The sequence below is a fragment of the Python bivittatus genome, unplaced genomic scaffold, assembly GCF_059951505.1.
Source record: "Python bivittatus isolate LINGU-HERP-01145 unplaced genomic scaffold, Pbiv_v1 ctg000220_np1212, whole genome shotgun sequence".
Classification (NCBI taxonomy): Eukaryota; Metazoa; Chordata; class Lepidosauria; order Squamata; family Pythonidae; genus Python; species Python bivittatus.
The window spans coordinates 2,215,854-2,239,557 of record NW_028277048.1 but is presented as its reverse complement, the minus strand read 5'-3'; the positions used below and the strand labels follow the sequence as shown (position 1 = coordinate 2,239,557).

General features: G+C 38.8%; 1 protein-coding gene across 1 annotated transcript; it reads left to right on the top strand.

Annotated features, from left to right (window-relative positions):
* The first annotated feature begins 112 nt into the window (after positions 1–112).
* On the top strand, positions 113–20,370 carry ODAD3 (outer dynein arm docking complex subunit 3). Its single transcript, XM_007423039.3, has 13 exons — positions 113–723; positions 4,333–4,454; positions 5,556–5,633; positions 7,041–7,220; positions 9,995–10,096; positions 10,453–10,578; positions 11,545–11,667; positions 13,545–13,700; positions 16,411–16,571; positions 16,774–16,930; positions 17,380–17,535; positions 18,654–18,738; positions 19,577–20,370. The coding sequence occupies exons 1-13, from the start codon at positions 642–644 to the stop codon at positions 19,705–19,707; spliced, it is 1,659 nt and encodes a 552-aa protein (XP_007423101.1). The 5' UTR covers positions 113–641; the 3' UTR covers positions 19,708–20,370.
* Positions 20,371–23,704: the final 3,334 nt, after the last annotated feature.

The window sequence follows — 23,704 nt, the reverse complement described above, 5'->3', positions numbered from 1 at the left end:
TCATAAGAGTGGCGGAAGTGCTTTCCTTTCCCACCCATGCCGTCACGAGACACGATTGGCCAAGGACTGAACGGCAGTTTGCCTTCATTTGTTGCTTGTTCCACTTGGAAAATGAAACATTTCCATTTCATCTCTTGCGTGACGATAACGAGGGATAATTCCCGCCTCACTTTTGGCCGCGGCAAGGAGAGTTCGACCTTTTTCCCATCATGCCCTGCAGAACTTGCTCCTTCCACCAATGAGCGCTTTGCATCGGAAGTGGTTGTCATGGAGACCAATCCAGGCGTAGGGATGCTGATGGGCAAGTGAGCGGCGGCCGCCGACAAAGGGCGAGGGGAAAGCCTGGAAGGGCGGCGGTGGCCGAGGAGCAGTAGCCTTTGTAGGAGGCAAACGGAAGAAGGGGTACAAGAATCCTCAGGCCGAAGCACCAGCTGCTCTCAAGTGTGTCTTTATGCGTGTGGCAACTTCATTTTCCTCTTCAGTGCATCCCCTGTTAACCCTCTGCACCCGAAGAATTGCGACTTGGCTCTGCCTACTGTTACCCCAGGAACCCTGTTGAACCACGCTGGTGTTTTGTCTCCCGTCCACTTAATCTTTCCAGCCCTTTGACTCTCCACTCTCTCGCCACCATCACCGCTGTCATGCCAGTAACACATCTGGAAGGAATAAAGCCCCCTATTCATGAGCAGATCTCGGAGCTGCAAAGCAAGATTCAGCTTCTAGGTAAGGGGTGCTGAAAATGTGGAGGGTGAGAGGAAAAGGACATTGCAAAACTATGTGCATTGAGAAAAAAGCCTCATTATACCCAGGGGAAGACTCCTTGCTCTTGTGAATTTCCATGGTGAAGTAAGAGTAACTAGGCCAGATAAATACATATATACATATACATAATACATGCATATACATATACATATATTCAATGTATTAAAAATATACAGAACAAAAATAGAAAATAAGAAATAAAGTAAAAAGAAAGACATAAGAAAAAGAAAAAACATACAATTATACCTTCTGCCCTTCTCTCTATTGAGTAATTATCATCTTAAACTTTTCCCCAACCTCTTTGTGTTTAATTCCCTAGATAGAGAATTTTTAATTGTTATACTTTATTTGCCATAACTACATATATTGTGTGCTGATCATAGTTTCAGATTGCTCAGCAAAAGATTTACTTCATTCACTGTTTTTGGCATTATAAATTAGATCTTAATTATCATTTTGTTGATTGGGTGCTAGAGAAAGAAAAGATCCTCGAACCTGGGATGATCAGAACTACATTATGATCTAAGTCTAAAAAACTGAACTCTTGTGAAGAGTGTAGTGTCTGTGTAAAACATGTATCAGTATATTAAAGCCAGAATGTGGTCCCTAGCATATAATGCCCATTATTATATATTCTTGGATGTAGTAATAATGTGTAGCTTTATGCTGTGTTTGTGTGATGAACATGTATGAAAGATGGAATATATGAGATCTGTTCAAAGTCTTAAATCTAGCCTGGCTATTAAATTTTAAATTGAGTAGGTATGCACGGATATGTGAATGAGTGGAGCTTTTTGTTCAGAAAAGGAACAATTAAAGTTGTAAACTTGCATTCTTTCTATGTGTCTGAGTCTCTAGGTAAAAAACAAACAAGTAACATTGGAGATACCTTCTGATCTGAGGTATTACTGCTGAGGAAAAGAGAAGGATCCCAATGGAATCTGAAGTTAGATAAGGATTTCCTGGAACATAAACATTAGTTTATTAAAGTAAATTAATCTTGCAAACAAATTCACAGAAATGTTTTGTTTGAGCAATTGTTTAGTAATCCATGTATATTCACTTTTAATTAAAACTCTTCTGGTAGTTCTTCAAATCAAAAAACTCCCAGACAGCTTACAAATCTCAGTTTAAGAGTCCCTGTTGTCAGGGATGTACTCTAAATAGTATTTCCTAAACTATGTTCTGTAGAATACCACTGTTCCTATGAGGTTTTGAAAGAGGTTCTGAATTCTTTCAGTTTCACTAGTCAAACAAGTTCTCTGTTCTTGAGTGTAGAAGAGATATTGGCAGATCTCTCCACAGACTTCATATTGAAACAGTTGAAAAGAGTTTCTGTGGAAAAATTTATCTTTGGCATTTGTTACAACTAAGAGTAACTATTGAAATAGGCCAAATCTTATGTCAGCTAAGACCCTTTATCAATTTCAATATCTGTAATGAGATGAAATATGCTGTCATACACAAGTTCATTTATCATTTTAGAAGTAATAATATAAGTGGAAAGGGATATAAAGAATATTATTGAAGCATGTTTCATTTAAATATTCTTTTTTTAAAACAAATTGTAATTGGTGTTCCTCAAAAAAGCAAAAAGATTACTGTTCCATGCCTTTGAAAAATTTGAGAAACTCTGTTCCAAAGACATACTACATGAGGAGAAAAAGATAAGAAAACAAGAAGAAGCACAAAGCAAGTTAGGTAGTTGTTTCTACATTTGCAGTTCTTTTTCTGACTGGGATCAAAGCAGTTTAAGTAGCTTTATAGAAAGCTTGCTGACTTGACAGTAGTTGAGAAGAACCATAGGTTTGTTAACAGACAATAAAATAGCCCTGCTTCTTCTTTCTTTTTTCTGCTGCCAAATGAATGGGTATCTGTTCATTTGCACTATAATGTGGGAGTGACATCATAAATATTTGTAAATTCCTGCACAATTAAGATAAATATTTAATATAGATAAAAAGGTAATGGGGATTGAACAACATAAGATGGAATTTGAAAATCAATTGTGTACAAATGATGAACATGTGATTGCAAAAATGTACAAACTTTTGTTGAAATTTGAAACAGAAGAAGAACAAGTTAAAGATTGCATTATAAAATAAGCTAAGAATTTTGGTTACAGTTTACAGATGGATCAATGGGGGAGAATGTGGATAAAGAGACTGAAATTCACAATGTATTATAATTTAAGAGAGAACTTTTACAAAATGATGTACCATTGGTATATGACAACAGAGGAATTATCTAAGATGTATAAAGGTACTTCTAGTCAATGTTGGAAATGTGAAAAACATGAAGGGACATTTTACCATGCATGAAACCAGAACTCTTTTTATTGGGACTTATGGATAGTTAATTAGAAAAGACTTATGGAAGACTGATTTGACATATGGTAACTGCAGTAAGACTATTATATGCATGAAGATGGAGAAATATTAAAATACTGACAATGGAGTAATGGATTGTGAAGATGTCAGGACTAGCAGAGATGGCAAAACTGACCTGTTTGGTCAGGGACAAAACAATAAGCACATTTATAAAAGACTAGAAACTTTTTATGGACTTTTTGCTGAAAATGGAAAAAATGAAGTGGTGATTTCTGGATTTGACAATTGAAACAAGATTGAATAAGGGGATGAAGGGATTATTGTAATGTTAAGGAGGGAGGAGGGATAGAGTTTGTAGCTGCTGTAAAGAAGGGCAGAAGTTGTTTCTTTAACTATCTTTTTTTCCCCAAAAGACTTTTTTACAGTCTTTAACTGTATTCTTTTCTGAACCTTTTCTTTTCTCTTTTTCTCTTTATATACTTCTGTGTTTGTCTTTTAACTATGTAAAAACTTTTAATAATTAATAAAAAAACTTTTAATAATTAACAAAAATAAACAAATATTTGTAAAATCCTTTTTTATTACTTAGGATGAATAGGCTGTTCACATGTCTTAGGGTTCTTTGCTCAGCCCTTCAAATTAAACACACACAATTGTATTTAACAAGAATCTGACAATGATATGGTTTTGTATAAACATTCCCCATAAGGATGAGAAAGACATTGTAAGATCACATCACAGCTATACTCTTATTGTTGTCAAGTCCAGTTAGACTTGGGGAAATGCTAGCTTTATCAGTGCCATTGTCTGTATTCATATAAATATTCCCATAGTATCAATAATCTAATTAAAGTTAGCAACATATATTCAATTTAATTTATTTTTGCTGGAATATAGGATTAGTGAATGTGCCTGGGAGAGATTTTATACCAAACAGGGTTTCTGTTTTCTTGTATGAGAAAGTTATTTACAAGCTTACTTGTTTTCAGACTTGAAATGGAGAGATGAACAGTAATTGTTTCAAAATATCATTTTCTGCAGATAAATAGAAATTCATATAGAAAGAAGCTCTGTCATCCACAGGTGATTTACTGCATTAGTTCCTTCATTTTATTGGCACATTATGCAAGTTGATTCAGAATTACCAGCCTGTCATCCTGGGACTGTTTGGCCTTGTTGGCTTTTTCAATGAGCAGTAAGTAACTGATCAGCAGAGTAGTTTCATTTCTGCTCATTACAGAAGGTGACCGGAAAGCTTTCTATGAGAATTCCCAATGGAACATCAAGAAGAACAAGGAGTCTATTTTGCGGCTGAGGCAGGAGAATAAGAAATTGCATCAGAAGTTGGCAGACCTCCTAGCGGTGAGCTTCATGGCTTTCTCCTGCTGTCTCAGTAAGCCCTTGTCAAATCATGACCACCACCTCTTCTTCATATCTTTGCTATTGCTCTTCTTTTCTTGTGGGTACATGAGGTATGACATTGGAAAAGAAAAGTATCCCAACTCTAACCACATATTCTCTTCTTGGTAGAATATATTTAAGCTCTCTGTTTGTTCCATTCAGGCTGTTCTCTTCAACTGAGTTTTCTAACAGCCTGCTATGCTTACTACCTCCTCTCTTCAGGGCAGATGATTTTCAATTTTGCCAAATTGAAACTTGTCACTGGCAGGTTCATTTCTCAAGCTCTGAAATTTCTGGTTGCATTGACTATAAATGTGTGGCTGCCAGAGCAGGGTGGCAAAAATCCTAACAACCACTAGATGGCAAAGAGAGTCAGAACACAAAAACTGTTTCTTGGCATCTGAAGCTTGTCTGTATTTTTCTGCCCAGATCTGGTAGCTTAATAAAGGCAAATGGCTGTTCCTGTCATGTTTGGAATACTGTAGCAGCTCTTTGCCAGTATATATGTAAACCCTCTCATGCTGAATCGTTTGTGATGAAGAACAAAAGGAGAGTTGCAGTTTACAACTTTGCTGAAAATCACTTCCCTTTCCATTGTGTCTGATGGGCTTGCTTGTCACTTGATAGCTCAAATGCTTCTTTCCTAATGCTGATCTAGCAAGATGTTATTATAACTGTGTAGTATTTCTTGGAAAATTGTATTTTAAGCCTTTTCTGTATATCTTCTGTATTTTTTAAAAGAAGGAAAGAAAGAAGGAAGGAGAGCTTTGGAAGGGTCTGTTGCTTGCGTCCTTCTCTCATCCCCCATTTATTCTACTCATAAGATGACTTCAGGCATTATGTAAAGCCATAATCTGATTTGTTTGTTTTGGTCTTGTGTGATATATGGACCCACCCACTATGGTTTAGGATTATGTATGAACTAGGCTACTAATTCTTATTCAACAAAAATTAATACTGAAACCCAGCCAATGATGGTAGTTCTTTTTTCAAGAAATGTGGATGTAGGTTACTTTCACATAATGACTATAATTATTTTGGATTGTTGTTGCTGTTTTCCAGGGAGAAGAGAAAGTAATTAAGGCTGCATTCCATGAACATCCAACTGAACAAGGAGCTGTGAAAAATAAAACTGGGGAGGTAAGTGATCATTCAAACATTTCTGTAGTTCATTGTATAGATGAAAACTGAAATTTGAGAGGTTGGGAATACAGGAAAAAAAATCTGAAAGTAGAATTCTAGGCTCACCCATGTAACATGCCTCTACTGAGTTCCACAGGACTTATTTCTCACAAGTGTGCATAGGATTCCAGCCTGTGGTTGTTCACAAAAAAAGAGCAAATCTCAGGGCTATAAATAAAAGATTATACTTTTGGATTAGACTACAATATGCCTGGTATTGTTTTTGACTATGTTAACTCCAAAACTCCAGGTTCCACAAACGATAACCAGGCTAAATGATATGATCATACCGTACCAATTTTAAAAGGTTTGTGCTTTCAGTTTGTTTCTACATACAAATGTGCTGATTTTAACTTTAAAAGCTCTACTTGACTATTTGAAGGTCTACTTTATCCATACTTTATGAATTTGCTGATTGGTAAAAGTTTTTCTCTAAATACCTTGCTTTTAGAGATGAGATGCTTTGCTTTTAAGAAAAAAAAATCGTTTCAGCAATGGCACTCTATTTCTGAACTACTCTTCCTAGTACACTAGAGAGATGTCAACACTGGCATCTTTGGGCCCTTTTGAAGTATCACAAAATATGTTATGCCGCTGGCATAAAATGAAGTCCTACGCACTACTGGCTCACATGCTTCCTCTGCTTCCAGCATGACTGGGAAGAAAAGTTTAAAAATTTTCACTCTGTTTCAGGCTACTTGCAAATAAATATTTTATTTGAACCAGGAACATTGCAGTGACTTAGCTATGGTTAGCCAAAAGAAACCAGCCATGCCTTCAATCTGATCAGAATCTAATTAGAAACAGATAATTATTTTTACAGATTAAGGAATTCATCTAGCTGTTTGTGGCATGTGGGGTTTATCTTACTTTTGCTTTTGCTAAATATTTTTTCTTTACATATTTTAATTTTTTAAATGTGAAATGAGGAAAACAAAAACTGAGTGAATTGAAAGGAAAAACTGCCTTTACTGAAAAACAGATTTCTCAGGCTTTGCAGTGTCTGTTTGCTCAGATGAAATAATATGTGAACACAAAATGATCTGGATACCCACAGGAAGGTTGGGGTGGGGGTGGAGGGGCAAATGACAAAACAAGCATTGCAATGCAAGCTCTGCCCCTTTTGTACATGCAGTGAGGTGCAAAGCTTGTGTTATGGCACTCATTTTGTCATTCTGACAAAACCATGGGATTCTGCAAATGCCTCTGCAACATGGGAAGGAAGATTCCTCAATTTAGACACTTTCAAATCTATTAAAGACTTTTAGCTATCTGTAGTCCAAATCTTCCTCTCCTCAGTAAATGAACAGCCTATGCAATTGTTCAGATTCCTTTAAATGTTTTCCTTTCCTCATTGCTCTAAAGGGTGCTATTCAGATAATCAATCACCGACTATGTGAGAAAATCAATCAATTAAACAACTTGAAGCATCAAGTGGAGATGAGGAAGCTCAGGCTGGAAGAGCTGCAGACTCAATACAGTACCAAGGCACAAGAAATCAATGATATGCAAGAAATGGAAGAAGGGAACATTGAGGCAGCCAAGGTGAGAGAAACCTGAATCTCTTGGAAGGAGGAAGCCAATATATTCCCTGAGCTTTCCTCACATGGGCTGGGGCCCCTTTCCAATATCCAGATAGGAGCAGTCTTTCCTCCCTGTTTAGCTAAAATAAAGGATTGCCATGACACCTCAGAACATTGTGTTGAAGGCTGCTTGGAACTTCCTCTCTTTTAAAAGTGCAGAGCACAATAAGATGTTGTGGATGCAGTAGGATGGGAAGGCTTGAGAGTGAGGACTCTTGCCTTCCTTGTTTTCTTACAAAAGAGGGACCAAAGGATTCAGTGCATGAAGGGATGCAAATGGCTTCAGTGTGCTTTGGATAAGCAGTCTGAGCAAAGCCAATATCTAGAGTCACTCAGAGAGCATGAGGGTCATGCTTTAAAACAGAGGTGAGTGAGTGTATTGTTGCTCCTCCTGCAACTCCTGTTTGTGGAGTGCAATGATAACTAAGGGATCTCTTATTCTTTGTTGTTTTGCTATTTAGGCCTTCCAGATATTATTAGATGTCAGCTCTCATTTTTTACAAGTGGCAGCTGTCCTCATGGGAGAATTGGTAGGTATAGGAGGGAAGGGCTGATTTGGATTGGGTCTGTCACAGGAGTAAATAATTTTTTTTCCTCTCTGTCTCTCCCTTGCTATATTTTCTAATCACCTCCCCTACTGTAGCTGCTTAACAATAAAAAAACAAGCATGCAGCTGCTAATTATAAGCTTAATGTAATATGTAATTTGTTGGTTATTATTGGAAAGTTATGTAAACATACCATAAGAGGGAGGCAAAGAACAAGTCTGCTGTTGTCTCCCTTAGTTCTGTCCTTATTCTAACTACCTGATTTATATGTAAGTATTAAAAAAAACAGACATGATTTATGTACCCTAATGAGCTAATAAGCTCATCAAGGCAGAGAGAGATGAGGGAAGGAGGAGCTCAATTAGATTTCCAAGCAATGGACAAAAACTCAGTCTCTTGGATCCTAACCATTAATTGATCCAACAGGTTTCTTTGTCTTTCCATATAGTATTGATAGAGATGCTCTGCCATTTTGAATGTTCTGCTACTCAGATTTGAATTATTTCTCCATCTGAAAATAAAGAAGTATGCTACGCAGATACGTGCTATAAACTGAATGTGTGCTCCGCATTGTAATCACTAGCTCTTTACATTTTAGCCATGATGAACAAGGGCTCCAGAAAAGGGCCCATAATACAGGGCTGCAACATTTGGTTTGAGTAGAAAAGATTCCTGGTTCAGTTTCTAGCATTATACCCACATAGGAGGTCATATGTTACAGGATTAAATTGGAATACAAAGTACCGTACTAAAAGTTTAGACACATATTTGTTTGGTATGATTAATTTCTGCAGCTGTCTGTGTTTTTGTATGTGCAAAAGAAAAGCAAAATAATAATCTTAAAGAAAAAAATAGCATTTTTGAAAATAGAGGCAGAAATCCTTCACTGGAAGTTATAAATAGTTTAATAGTTTCAGGTGCTTATAGATTGGGCTTTTGCAGAGTTGGATCCACATATTTCTGTCTTCCATTTATAATCAATTTGTTATCATCCTGGGTTTTTAAAAATTATTTCTGCCTTTTTAAATTTGATAAAACCTCTTTCTGGGAGTGCCCTTTATAGTCATATGCAATTGCTACTTACTATGTAATCAGACTGAAATATTGAGGTGATTAAATTGTTTATTAGATAATAAAAGCATCTCTTAAGAATGAACCCTGACCACAAACAGATTGGTCACTCTTCTTCTGGGATGCTCAAAATAAATAAAATGCCCAACAGCATTTTACATATACAATACCTGTCATACAATTGAAGCTATACACATTGAAAAAAGGGAAGAAGATTAACCAGATCCCAAGTGTCCAATAAGAGGTCCTGGACTTTTACAAAATTACAGTTCACGCTATTTGCAGAACCAAACAATGCAATCTAACAAGAAAGCAACCACCATGTTCTTCTGTTTATAAATTCCCCCAAACTCAGAAAAATATTGGGAAACTTCTCTTCAGTAGTAGTGTGATTAATGTGGACATTCCATTCCTAGACCAGGAGGCCTTTCTCACTGTCACTCCTGTCTTGGTTATCAGTCTTTTTTTGAAGACCACTTGGAAGCTACAGATGGTCCAGAATGCAGCAGCAAGAGTGGTTTTGAGTGTACTTTGGTACACCCAGATAATACCTCTACTCTGTGAGCTGCACTGGTTCCCAGTGGGCTTCCAAATGCAACTCAAGGTACTGGTTACTATATATAAGCTTTTCATGCCATAGGGACAGAGTATTTGCAGGACAGCGTGTCTCCAATAATTTATTTTCATGTTCTGGGACCCTTCTATTAAACAATGATGCCTAATAGAAGGAAGGAAGCTCACCTCTGTTGCAGCACTACCCCATAGCACGGAATATCCCGAGATTCAGTTGGCCTTGATCCTGCCAACCTTTTGTAAGACACTGGAGACCTGGCTCTTCCCCAGGACATTGGGCCAGGCTAATGGGTAAATTGTGGCTGTATGTGGTATGAGTTACTCCAGATGAGATGTGTTGTTTTTAAATTGTTAAATTCCACAATCTGAGAAGGAAAATTGGACTCTTTGGGGCACTGAGGCACTGTAAAGCAATTAAATTGCTCACCTTCCAGCAACTGTATAGCACCTTGCAACAGGGGCCAATATGAATTGGATGGAGTTTTGGAGGCTTTCCAACATCCTTGGCTCAGCTGCTATCTTAGTTTGCTACTCTTTGCATCCAGACTCTGCGAACACTGGAGAACCGCTTGGAAAAGGCCCGATTCAAGACTGAGGAGGCTGTACGCATCACCAACATGTATAAGAAGCTAAAAGCACATATGCAGGTATGATGCATTCATTCAAATAGATTATTTCAAAAGGAGGTGCCACTCTAGCCAATTCCCCATCATCTTGAAAGAAAGAAGATATGTTTCAGCCACTACTAGTATAGGGCTACTCAATTTGCAGTAACCTAAAAGCAACATAAAGGCTTTTGCTCGTGGGTTTCCTGGGGCGGGGGTGTCTAATCTTTGAACTCCTGTTAATATCTGGATTATGGACTACTTAAGAATTGTATGACCTCAAGAATTTTGTTGTATCTCTGCAATTCTAGTGACTGAGCATGGCCCACGATGGAGAATGTGGAGCATTAAAGTTGATTGTTCCATAATTCACTCTGGAATTTTCATCCCCTTTCCAGGAGGAAAGCCTGCACTTTCAGAACAAGCTGGATGCCCTGGAAGCAGAAATCTTACACCTGCGCCATGAGCTCCAAGATCTGGAAAGCGTGAACACTGAGGCGCAACATGCTCGTAATGTTGCTAGGGTAGGGGATGGGATCAGCACAGTATTAAATAAAAGATGAAGTATCAGCAGTAGAAGAGAATATGTAACTGCTTTGTTCAGCATCACAACCATACCTTAGGATCTAACTAAGATAGGTGCTATTGGTTTCTGGTTTATCCAGACTGGTCGATTTTTAATGGGCATTAGCGGTGTAAGGAAACATTGGAGCTGCAATCAAAGAGAGGGTGCCACATTGCCAAAGGTGTATGAGAGAAATGGCATGGCATTTAGAAATACAGGAGTGTGCAGGTGAATCTCAGGTGATGTACCAGGATAATGTAAGGAGATCTATCTTATAGGTTATTTATCTGCAGTCATAATATTGCAGAATTAATTACATTTGTATACAGACACATCATTTCCATTTTTTCTTGATTTCTTATTTCAGGCTTTTAAATAACTTATGATTTGTCCTGAAGGCCTTTTTAGAGGAATCATATTAGGAAAAACTCTTGCTAAAAATAAATAGGAAATAACTGATATGCTCCATGTTCATAACAATGTGCCCAATAATAAGCTCTCTGCTTGTTATACCTGGAAGTTTTCATTAAAGGTTCATATAGCAAATGGGGTGGATTTCTATGAGAAGATCCATACAGGTTGGGGAAAGATTAATAAGAACATAAACAGTGCCTTGCTGGATCAACCCCTGGGCCCTTTAGCCCAGCAGTTGTTCTCACAGTGGCCAACCAACTGTACAAGGAAGCCCACTAGACTCCCAGCAGATGCCCTTCAGAGGCAGTCCTATTGCCATCAAGACCAATAGCCATTGATCTCCATAATTTCCATGGATTGATCCAACCCTTTTTTAAGGGATTCTCAACTTGGAAAAACCAGTACTATCACCACATCAGTATATCTAATGGACCATCTCAAACAGGCTTAAGAGTAACAGAAGTGTGCAGATCAGGGCAGTATGTCATGTTTGCTTCCCCTTACAATGCAGGAGCAACTTTTGACTCAAGAAGAAACCATCTACCGAGAAAGAAAGATTCGGGATAAGAAACTGAAAGACATAAAGAAAATGACAGAAGAAAAGAGAATGCAGAATGAACGTCCAGAAAGACGGGTAGTGTAGGATTTTTTGCTATCCATGAAGTGATTGCCTGTTTTTCTTTTCACTTTGACTACTGGCCAAGGGAATGTTTTGCCTGGCATATCCATGAAGGTAAAGATGTACCATATTTACCACAAAGGAAGATGACCTTGAAGTTGATGCTCTTCCCCCGCAAATAAAATAGAAAAAAAAATGCAAACAAAAGTCTGTGCAATGCCTAGATTTCTTATTTTAGCAACCTAGAATTGCCAATTCCCATTGAAACTAATCCTGTAAATATCTCACTCTTCCATAAACGTGTGGCCGAGTGACACGCATATATGTATATATGCTTAAGAACATACAAACCTGGTAGAAGTAACATCATTTAAAAGCCACATCAAAAACATAAATTAATTGAATAAAAACTACATATTAAAATTAATTGCCTGTAAAATAAGCCATCACGTGTTAAAAATTAATCCTTCCTCTTCATATATAACCATTCTCCTTCTCACATAAAAACCACTTTCACATGAGAAAGAGGCAAATATTCACATCTACCAATTTGTCCTGTTTCCAGTAGTAACAGCATAAACAAACAAACAAACAGAAAAAACAGGATAGGGATGGGGAAGAGGTAGCTGTCCTGGAAGGGAAGAAAAGAGAAAAAAGCTGTTAGATATTAGTAAAAAAAGGAGTTAAATTTACCAGACAAACAGCAGATATGAGCCCTACCCCTCCTAAATCAAGCTGGCATAGCTAGTCTTTAAATACATCCAAATTTTTGGCAGCAATATCTGCAGCCATTTTCAAATCCTGCTGGCTCATTTCCAACAGCACCTTTTATTCTCAGGAAATATAAGGTTTATTTATATATTTATAAGATTTATGTATTGACCCCTTCAAACCCAAGGAACTCTAGGTTGTGTACAAGATGCAACATCCCCCCATAATTTGGGGTGGGCGGGGAGCAGGCTTCATGAGACTAATATTGAGAATTTAAATCCTGGAGTCAAACTAGATTTTAAAAAATGATAATGATATCCCCCCACTCCCCCTTTTTATTGGGATTGCAGCACACTAATTGGAGAAGTTTAATACTTCCATCACCAGTGTAAAAATCACACTAACGTGTTTCAGTAAGTTTTCAAAAAGCAACCTTCCATTGGCTGAATTATATAACCCTTACTAATTGCATGCAAAGTGTCTGTCTACTTATTTTATTATTAATTTTTAGTTAATTTAATTAATTAATTTTAATATTAATTGCATCTGTCTACTTAATTTTATACATTTTTGGAGCCAAGAGAAAGTATATATGTGAGGCATTGAAGTCATCTTCTGTTTTTGGAAACTCTTGTCCCTTCCCCAATATGCAGATTCATTATTTGCCCTAAACCATGGCTTGGTTTAACCATGGTTTGTTAAATATGTTATAATTACTGAGTTCAGCCATCATCCTGTCATATAAACTATAGTTTTCAAGCCACAGTGGCTGGATGTACGTAACATGTTAAACCAAGCAAGCCATATTATATTTTAAAATACCATGTGAACCAAACCATAGTCAATCCGCCTTATTCACAGAATTGTACATAGCTTATTCCAAGTAATGATGTCTTCTATCTGAAATAGCAGCATAGTGTCTTTTGGATGGTCATAAAGAAACTGTCCATCTGGAAAAACATATGTATGCATGACAGATTTCAGGCTATGCTAAAAGACTAGAAACAGCCTTGCATTTTTAACTGAAAACTGAGATTTTTATTATGATGCCAACTTTTGGCCCCCACTAGCAAATCTGTGCTTTGGTATGTATATACAGAAGTGGAATCAAAAAACAGTCATGAAACAGTTATTTGTTGGTCTACAGTTGTCATGTCCCATGTGTATTTTATCTGTTCCAGCACTCCCAGAAGGATCGTATCCCATTTGGAACAGAAGATCTGCTTAGAGAGCCTCAGTTTAAGAAATCAAACATCTTAAAGACCAGACAGGCTGTGCTCACTGCATCTGAAAACTTTGACAAAGTCCGAGCAGCCACTGGGGTCACTGAGGCTAATGTAAGAGCTTTGTGTATTATGTGCTGCAAATCCTTTGTACTCGCTTTCCAAAGCGAGGGTTTTTGGCCTCCCATTCAGCCCTCATCAAAAATAGTTAGGTCTATATAATGACAGAATTGAAGTCCTTGGGCAGGTATGGAGAATTTGGAGTACTTGATTTTCAAGAAGAACTTGGATAGAATGGCATAGCAGACACGGTGGAAGGGTATGGGCATCTTTCTAGAAACCCTATAAGAAGAAAAGGGGAGAGCACACTGAGGGGGTGCTGCTCTGTACCTCAAAAGGGCATGTCAGACAAACCAGAAACCCCAGAAGGGAAGGTTTTCCATGGAACTGTTGTGGATAACAATATCATTTTGGCCATTCCTCTGATAAAAATTCTCAAGGTACTCTTAGAATTAGAACTTTTCTAATTATAGTAGAAAATGAAATTGGAGAGGTATCCAAAGGAGAAAGTTTTGTGGTAATGGGTGACTTAAATCAGCCCTCATACAGCTGGATAAAAGACTGATAAGCCTTTTAGTATCCTAGCAGATGGAAATTTAATGGAGGGGAAATCCCCCTGGACTTAATCCTAAATATCATCCACTTCCTTGCACAAAATGTGAGCGCCATGGAACTATTTAGAATAGTATCTACAGTGCCATCAAGTTTCATTTATGTTGAACAAAGTGACTATTCAAAACGTAGGGGAGTGGCAACACAGAAACTGAAATTGAAAATCAAGAGATCCAATTTTTTTCTAGAATGCTCAGGGATTTCCCAAAACACTTGAACATATGCAACAAGTGAGAAAAATTATTACTGAATCCAAGAGGATCCTGCATGATAAATGAACAATGACAAATTAGAGGAGGAAAAACTCTTCTGAAATTAGAAATCTTGTCCAAATGAGGACAAAACTGAATAAAACCTTGCACTAAAATGCAAACAGGTAATAAAGGAGGCCAAAAAGAGAGAATGGACTTACACTCATACCCTGCTTGTGAAATTCCCATTGGCATCTCTTGGTGTGGTAAGAACAGAATACTGATCTAGGTAGGTTTTTACTTTGATCCAGTACACCTATTGGGTCACGTTCGCTTACACTGTAAATGGTATCTCATGAATGGTCCTTAGACATTCACTTTCTGGACCCCAGAACTCAGAAAAAGAAATCTCTGTTTCATATGCATAGCAACCCAAATTCAGCTGCTGGATCAATCAATGAATAGAAATCAAGCAAATCCACCAATCATCTGGAATATGCCATTACAGAATTTAAGCTAGCTCAGTAGGAATCAATCAAAATCAGTAGGAGAAAAATACCAGAAAATAAAATAACACGCAAGGTGATACAGACTGAAATAATTTTAGCTATCCATCTTTTTTGTTTCTTAGTCCGAGGAGCTGATTATAAAGCTCAGTTCTGATTTGTACCCTTTCAGCCCTGTTTTGTAGCAGCTCCCTGCTCATCCCATGATCACTCCCTACTAAGGCACACTTGACACCAGAAATCAAGAGTTGCTTAGGGCACTCATCATTCATGTGTGACTAGAAAACAGCCCTACTACTCCATGTACCAGCTGCCACTAGTCATTCAATTTGGAGGTAGCGCATTTAGAGTTGTCCGTAGTCTTAAATTTTTCCAAGCAAGCTATTTTTTTTTCATTGTATTGGAGAAGGAGTTAATTTTTCTTATCACATTGACCTTGCAGCATTGGAGGCTTATTTCTGCCTAGCAATGGTACTTGTCCTTGCCCATTCCCATAGATATCCACCCACTCAGTATACTAATAAAACTAATACAGTATGATCATCTCCACCCACAGCCTGGGCATTATGTCCCCAAGCAAAATGCTGCTCAGCCAGCAGAAGGCTGAGGTTTCCAAGGAAGCTATCTCTGCAGACTCCATTGTTACAAGAAGCCACGAATATAAAATCTGGATCTTTTCCATCAGTGCCCAGAATCTGTGGCTTGTGGTGGGACTGGAGTCACTGAATCCATGACAATCAGAGGATGGAGAAAATCACAATTATGCTCTCTGGTTTATATTCTGTTCTAGCTTAAAATGTTTCATTGCCTTTCAAGACTGAAACTTCAGTGTCAAACCCTGGCCTCAATATCTATGCTTCTGAACAAGACCACCCACTGAAACCTCCAGACCCTTGTGGGGTTTTTTTCCAAGCTGCTCTGTGAACCAATCTCAAATGGACTTGATCTATCAAGGAAAACCACTAGATACTCAAATCAGTCAGACTAAGAAAGCATCTTCTTGCTCCTAGATGTCCTTGCATTCCTGGGTCATTAGGACCTTCCCATCAAAATAATGAAATGATATTAAACTGAAATGATGCCCTTTGTTGAGGTTGCTCTGGGTACTGTCAGAGTTCTCCCATTCCTTTCCTTCGGCTCCCTATCTCAGAGCTGTATTATATAGTTCTGTGCTGTACATTGCTCCCCTTTCAACTTGGCTACTTAAGCTGTAAGATGAAGGCCAGCCTGTTATTAAAAACCAAATAGACCCAGGGGGCTATGTTGGTCATGGAGTTTCCTTACTGTTTTTATGAGATGAATGTGTTAGAATTGATTGATAAGATCTGCAGGCTTTCCTCAGAGGTATATAAGCATATTGTCTCTGATTTGCATGCAAAGACTAGCCTGTGAAGTAGGAAGAAGCCAGGTTGGATTGATTGATGATGCTTTGTCAACGGTATGGTCTTGTGATAGGATGTTGTGGCCTGTTTTCTGGCTCAAGAAGAAACATTCAAGCAGCTGGAGGAAATGAAGAATGAGAATGAAGTGTCCCTGGAACAGCTTAAAGAAGAGAAGGATGCATTGCTACGTGAATTAGAGCATACTAAGTACTCAGGAGAGGCCCGGAAAGTGGGGTGAGTACTTCAACTTGCTTTACTTTGGCTGTGAGATAATCAGCAGCACTTGCTTATCACCAGCCTGCAGAATGGTAACCTTTCTTTTCTGCTATCCAGTATGAAGTAGTGTGTAGCAAGTAGCAAACTGAGCAGTGAAAGTTAGGAGCCAAAGTTCATAAGTTCCTTTCTGGAGTCCAGCACTGTTTCTGTTTTGCTCTAGAGCTCAGAACCTGATGAAGGAGTTACATGATCACCTACAAAAGGAAGAAAAGAGGCGTGATTCAACCCAAGCTGATCTGGACAAAGTGAACCGGGTTCTGCTGAATGCCAAGGCTGGAGTGGAACATTTGGCTTCCAAACTTCAGCACATCAAGCTGGTGAGTGTTAAACAATTACTTGCTGCAGTCATCAATCACCCATGCCTAGGGTGGGGTCAATTAGTTTTCTAATGAAGAACTCCTCTAAACTGCATGATACCCAGCTGATACAAAGGTTTCCCATTTTCATTCTTTATTTAACACCATGGCTGTTTCTCATGCCCAAGTTTTCAAAAGGGAGAGCTGATTGTGTCTTTCCATAGAAGACAGAAGGAAGGAAAGAGATGGAGATAGGAGAGGCTAGTGTTTGTAGCAAACACTATGAAGACTCCTAAGGTTTGTTGTCCTAATGGAAACAGTAAGTTTTAAAATAGGGCAACTAAAAAACAATACATTTGATGTTTTGCTGTGATTCTCTTTATGACCCTGGGCAGATTAGCTTTCTAGCAAATTTCTCCTGTTGTGCTGTGTTGGAACCCGGGCCAGTTAGCAGCTCTTCTTTTCCCTAGGAAGATAGCCGCTTTGCTTCTATGGAGTTGGATGAGAAAGCGAGTGAGTATGTTCTTGATCTCATGGCCCAAACAGAAGAGAAATTGCTGTATTTGGTAGAATCCCTGAAGGATCGAGACAAGACAGAGCTTCTCCGGAGAATTGAAGAGGTGGAGGTGAGTCCAGATCAGGCTAAAGAGCAAGATAGATAGATTTATCTTCTTTTAATAATGTATTTGACTAGACATTATTGTTTTATAGGGATTTTTTACAGTTATCTGCTCCCTAATTTACCAAGCAGTGAAATTCTAAAAGCAACACTCCAAGGTTTAGATTTTCCCTTGAATGAGATGGTATTGGATCTGTGGTATCTTTTGCAATATTTTTTTTATTTACAAATGACCAAATAAAGCACTTTTCCTGCAGGCTTCTACAGAAGTTCATGCTGATCAGTAACCATAGTAAAGATGCTACAACAGTTGGCAGGACTTTTAATGGCACTCTCTGGCTGTATGCATGATTCATATAATTATAGACAGAAACTGGTCCTTGGTCTGTTCTTGGCCTGCCCAAGTTCACTTTGAAATTTCTGCACCAATAAGAAAGCCTTCCAGTTTTGAAGGACAATTTTTATTAAACCTCTGGCCCCATTAGGTGGCATTTTGAGTGTCTCTCATACAAACTTCAAATTTAAAAACTTGGCTGTGTTTGCATAACATATTTAACATGATCAGTGTTTTAGCCCCTTTTCTGAGCTTGCATGAATCAGTGAACCATAAATTAATCAAATGGGCTAGGTTTGCACAACGCATTAAGCCACAAAAGCAAACTAAGGTTAGAAGTAACCAAGTTTAGCATGTTATGCAAATGCAGCTGCTAGATCTTTCACTGACTTAGTTTAAGCATGTTTTGTGATCAGCCAATAGATGATATTTTTGTGATAGGCTAATTGTTTTAATTCCATATTATAAAAGGAAAGAAACACCAAATGAAAGTGGTCATCCTAGGAAGTACATGGCTGATGAAGAATTTTAATTTTGCTTTTTAGCCCAAAATGCAGTACCCTACCCAGTATATATTAATAGCTCCTTCTTTCCTACCTGCACTTCTTTGAATGAGGTGTGCTATACAGTTTCATGAGCTTCTGTGCCTCTGAATTAGCACTATTGATTTGGGGAGAAAAATGTAGATCAGAATTGCTGAGCTATCAGTTTTGCTAGCTTCTACCTCAGTGCACCAGCCATTGTTGCCCTCCCCCATGTCTACAATCTAAAGTCCAGTTGTGTTGTTGCAGTTTTATTCTAAACTTGAGAGGAGGTTACCTACCTTCAACACCAGAGTGAAACTGCCCATGGCGCAGAAGCCGGATATGTATTATGGTGAGTAAGCCAGTCTTGGCAGGGGTTAGAATAGAAACCATATGTCTAGTGAGATCTTTGCATGGAAGATGATCTCTGTTGCCCTTTCTGTGGCTCTGTATCCAGGGGTTCAACAGGTGGTGGGAGTCCAGAATCAAGTCTTATCAAGCAGTTAAAGTTACTGTTTTCCAATGACTCTGGACTGTTTATGATCTTAGTTATACCATGATTCTGTGGAATTTCTGAGATTTTCAGTACTTTTTTAAAGGATAAGCTGCTTGCCTTTATGGCTGTTAAGATAGGCCTGCAAACAAAAGAAGGAAGTGACATAACATTTCATTTATTTATATGTTTAATATAATTGTTGACTGCTCTAATCTTACCACTCTGGATGGTGTAATTTCAGTGCTGAGAGTGGTACTTTAGCATTTCTTTCTGGCTTTTCATAATGTGAAAAAATGCAATAAAATTTTGCAAAACAATGTATGCTATGTATATTATATAAGATACACAGGGTGCAAATTTCAGCTTGTTTGTTTTTAATCTGGAAATTGATTGTCCAGATTTCTCACAGTCTTGCACCACTTGGCTGTGGTCTCTGATAATTTGCCTTTATGACTCCTGCGTAAGTACCAGTATTCTCTTTGTACAGTTCTAGTGGCCTTGAACTCATGGCTTTGGCTGTGCAGACACATTATCTCTCTCGGTTATAGTACAGCTATGGAGTTGTTGTCTTCTGACTCTGGCCTGTTTTATGGCAGACTTTTACCACCCATGGTTAGTGTACCATATTCTCCTGTCATGATGGATAATGTTCCTTGGCTTATGGCACTGTGAAACACTTTTGGTCTCTTCACAGATGATGAGGACAGTGGAGAGGATGATGCTGATGTGGTGACAAGGGCAGCCCTGAAGCGTCAATCTCAGCAGATCATTGAGGCCAAGACCAAACGTCGCACTCGCTACAGAAAGAAGGATGGAAAGCTGTGATTGCATCCTATGTAGCCTTAGATCCTGCTGTGTTTCAGTGTCCTTGGCTATTAAAAGTGCCTCCTAGTTACTGGTCTCCCACGTGAGCCAGTCCCACACTTTATTTGCATCAGTTCTGCAGAACTCAGGGGGAAAAAAAGACCCATTTGTGGATCCGTTCTGCCTTCCTGTGCAGAGTACACAGGAACTCAGTGAGCTGAAGCCAGTGCCTAGCTCCTGTTTTCCTGCCTTTTACCTCTCAGCTGTATGAGAACTGTAGGTTCACCTGTGGAGATGTGACCTTGAGGCTTCTGAAGGAGAGAAGGAAAATGTATCTAGTTCCCTTCTGAAATAATCCAGATTATTTCTCAGAATTTGTAAAATCTGTATACATGTGTACCTGCTAAGCCTAAATCTGACTGATTCTGACCCCCCCCCCAACTTTCTATCACAAGGGTGGGTGTCAGAGCAAGTGACTCTGTGTAGATTAGATCACTCTTTGTTTGCTGTGTATAATGCAATAAACCCTGTTCAGGCTGAAATTGCCCGTATGTTGTCTGCCTCTCCCAAGATAAAAAAGATTGCATTCAGAGCTGTGTCAGTGCCCCAAAGGCCATTGCTACAGATGGCTTTGAAACCAAGCTCAATAAATGTGTGTAATTACTTAGGAATATTGTCCTATGAAATTGGGAGAAAAGTGTTTTGATCAGCTACCTTCTGGAACATATGCTCAATGTTTCTTTAACTCTGTCTGCAATTTCCTCCTGCTCTGTCTCAGGAAAACACTTCAAACTAGGTTAGCAGAGGGTAGAGGTTCATTTTTAACTTTACAAAATGCATGCATGAGATGATGTGAATTCTTTCATTTTCCCTGCTATACTTCTTCGTTCTTGGTTGCCCAGGCATCTTTCTTCCACCCCAGTTCCAATTCCAAAATAGCCAAAGACCAAAGTTATTTAAAATGATGCTATTAAGCAAAATGGGACAGGGTAGAAAATTAGACACAATGCAGATAAAAAGGGCATTTGATAAAACTTTAAATTGCCCCAGCTGTTCTACATAATGCAGATCAGCATCCAAAACAATTTTGATGTAAAATTTGGATGCCAGGTTCTATGTGAACAGACATCTGAACACCAAACAAACCTGCCAGAGTTTGGTTTTTAGTATTTTAAAAACTAGGACCATTGTGATGAGAAACACTGGCAGCCTGAATAGGTCAACCCGCAGGCCACACATGCAGTCTGAGGAGCAACAGGGAACCTATTTTTCTCACAGGCCTGTAGATCAGAACAGTTCACTAACAAACAGGAAATGGACTGCTGGTTTCCCATTCCTATTTATGGCAGGAAACAAGCAATATATTCTGCATCAGTGGGCTGCAAGGAACACGGTAGCCAGTTTCCCACTTGTGATGATGGCAGTAAGGAACCAGTGATCTGCAGTGGGTCATTTCAAGGAAAAAGGAAGCCTTGGCTTTCCCCTTCCTTCTCCTGATGATCCTGCTTCAGCTTAGAGGGTGTGGGAAGGAAGTGGTATATGGTGAGTGATGTGAGTGAAAGGCTGCAAACATATACATACTGGAATGGGACTGCAGTTTCTTTAGCCTTCCCTTTCAGTGCTGCAAAGACTGCCTGTCTTTGACATAAGATAAATTATACTCACCTTTCCCTGCTGACACGTTCTCAAGGCAACTACTCAAATCTTTACAAATCAGAATAAAAAAAGTTACAATTATTAATTAAAATGTACACTAGCATTGATACTGAGATCAAGTAACAAAAACCTGTTAAAATGGTTTACAGATTTTCTGAATGGTGACAATATGGGGCCAAGCAGAGCCCACAAGGGAATGCATTCCATAGCTTGAGAACAGCACGGGAGCAGGTCCTTTCCTGCATGCCAGGTAGATGAGCTCTTGATAGCAGGTCATCTTCAAAAGGCCTTTCATGCTGATTTCAGGGGTCAGAGAAGCTGGAAATGGGAAAGACGGTTCCTCTGGTTGTCATTTGGAGCACTAAATTGTGCCTGATGAGCGACTGGCAACCAGCGGAGGTGGTTTCTGTAAAGGCATAATATGAGTCCATTGCTTTGCATGACTTAGCAGTAGCCGCTTACTATAATTTGCATCAGCTGTAACCTCCAGACCCTTTTCAAGAGTACAATAGCTTCATGCAGAATACATTGTAATAGCCCAGGCATGGGTCAATTGTTACCAAATCCAACCAGATCAAGAGGAATCACAGCTGGGGTGCCAGGCATAATTGTGGAAAAGCACTCCTTCCCATAGCCATCGCCTGTGAATCCAGTAATAGCTGGGGATTAAGGGCTGTACATTTGGGGTTTTTTTCTAGAAAAGATGAACTGTGTCAAAAGCAGATTGAATTTCAGTCCCCAAATCTAATTTTCTATTACTTCCATCTTGTCTAGCCTATTATTGGATTAAGTTGGAATGTAAGTGCAATAGAGTAGGGTGTCATCGGCATCCAGCGAACTGATGACATCCCATTCCAACTCTCTGGATAATTTGTCTAAGCAATTTCATGTAGCTGTCGAACAACTTGGAGGATAAGGGGTAACACAGGTCACTTCCCTAAATGTGGAACAAGATAGTCTCCTGGCGCCTCTTTTTGATATGGCCCAACAAGAAGGACTAGAACCACTGCGCATCCCTGCTTCTACGGCCCAATCCCACTAGGCAGTTGTATCTTGACTGATGTATGGAAAACCGCTAAGAGATCCAAAGGAAGCAGCAGAACCACATCTGCTTTCCAGCACAGGTCACCCAGCCAAGGCAGTTTTGGTTCCGCACCCCAGCAAAAAGCCCGGGTGAAAGGGGTCCAGATATTCAGTGTAATTTTGATGCATTTGGAGATGCAAGTTCATCATCCTGATAACCATTTCCAGAAACGGAATATCTTCAGAGATTTCTGATTATCTCTCTGGATCCTGTTCAGATTGCTTTTTTCCACACACTGAGTAAAACCACTGTTATTTTTAAATAATATTTACTTTATTTAAAAACAACAGTGGTTTTACTCAATGTGTGGAAAAAAGCAATCTATATTTGTCTTTTTTTTCTGAAAAAGAAAATTAGACACAATGCAGATAAAAAGGGCATTTGATAAAACTTTAAACTGCCCCAGCTGTTCTACATGATGCAGATCAGCATCCAAAACTTTGGATTCCTCTAGGAATTTCAGTGCAGTTATCAGAGAAAGGTGGAGATGGAATTTAATACTATTATGGAATGCCGAGGGCTATTCTAGGCACTGAACTGAAATAATTTAGACCAAGGATAGTACATTTGGAGGAGGGAAATTGGAATGCGAGGAGCCTGAATTATGCTGAACATGCCACTCTAGCCCTCTGCCTTAAGACTTGCAACAGCCCCTAACCCATTCCTTGGCAAGGACAGTGATTGGTAGACATTTCCCTGCCGGTTGGGTGTGCTTGTCGGGAGGGGAAGGAAACAAAGCTAGGAAAATTCACTAGACCCTATCCTCAATGAGCTTTGTGCATTCTAAATAAGAACAGCATCATGCTTGGAACAGGATAACTATTGCCAGTAGGGATAGCACATTTTATGCTGGTATAGTTTCCTGCTGTCTCAAGGATTAGCAGAGAGCACTTTAATTTGAAAGTGAGAAACAACATCAGGTGCGTGTCCACATCAAAGTAAGACTTTTTGTTTTCTGTATAATTTAATCCCAGGTAAATGTGGGTGGAATTGCACCCCCCATCATTTCTGACATAAGATCACTTCAAGCATTTCTCCATGGGAAGCATGTCTTTCTAAGAAATAAGAAATATGTAAGATCATGGAAGCACAAGCTGGAATAATGTTTGGCTTTTATAATGTGAAACATCTTCACGCAGAAATTCAAATAATCACATTTATTCATGAGTACAGAGTTTAAACACATGGAGTGTAATCCGATGCACATTTACAAGGATTAAATTACTTGGTGCTATTGGACCTGATCATTATGCCAGACTCTGAATTGGAAGGGGGTCC

What these genes read in the sequence shown, in the direction of transcription:
- ODAD3 (XM_007423039.3), top strand. Translation starts at nt 642, where the DNA reads ATGCCAGTAACACATCTGGAAGGAATAAAGCCCCCTATTCATGAGCAG. An exon ending in CTGGGGTCACTGAGGCTAAT is followed by an intron (nt 13,701 to 16,410) that starts GTAAGAGCTTTG and finishes GTCTTGTGATAG; the next exon opens with GATGTTGTGGCCTGTTTTCT. An exon ending in GAAGCCGGATATGTATTATG is followed by an intron (nt 18,739 to 19,576) that starts GTGAGTAAGCCA and finishes GTCTCTTCACAG; the next exon opens with ATGATGAGGACAGTGGAGAG.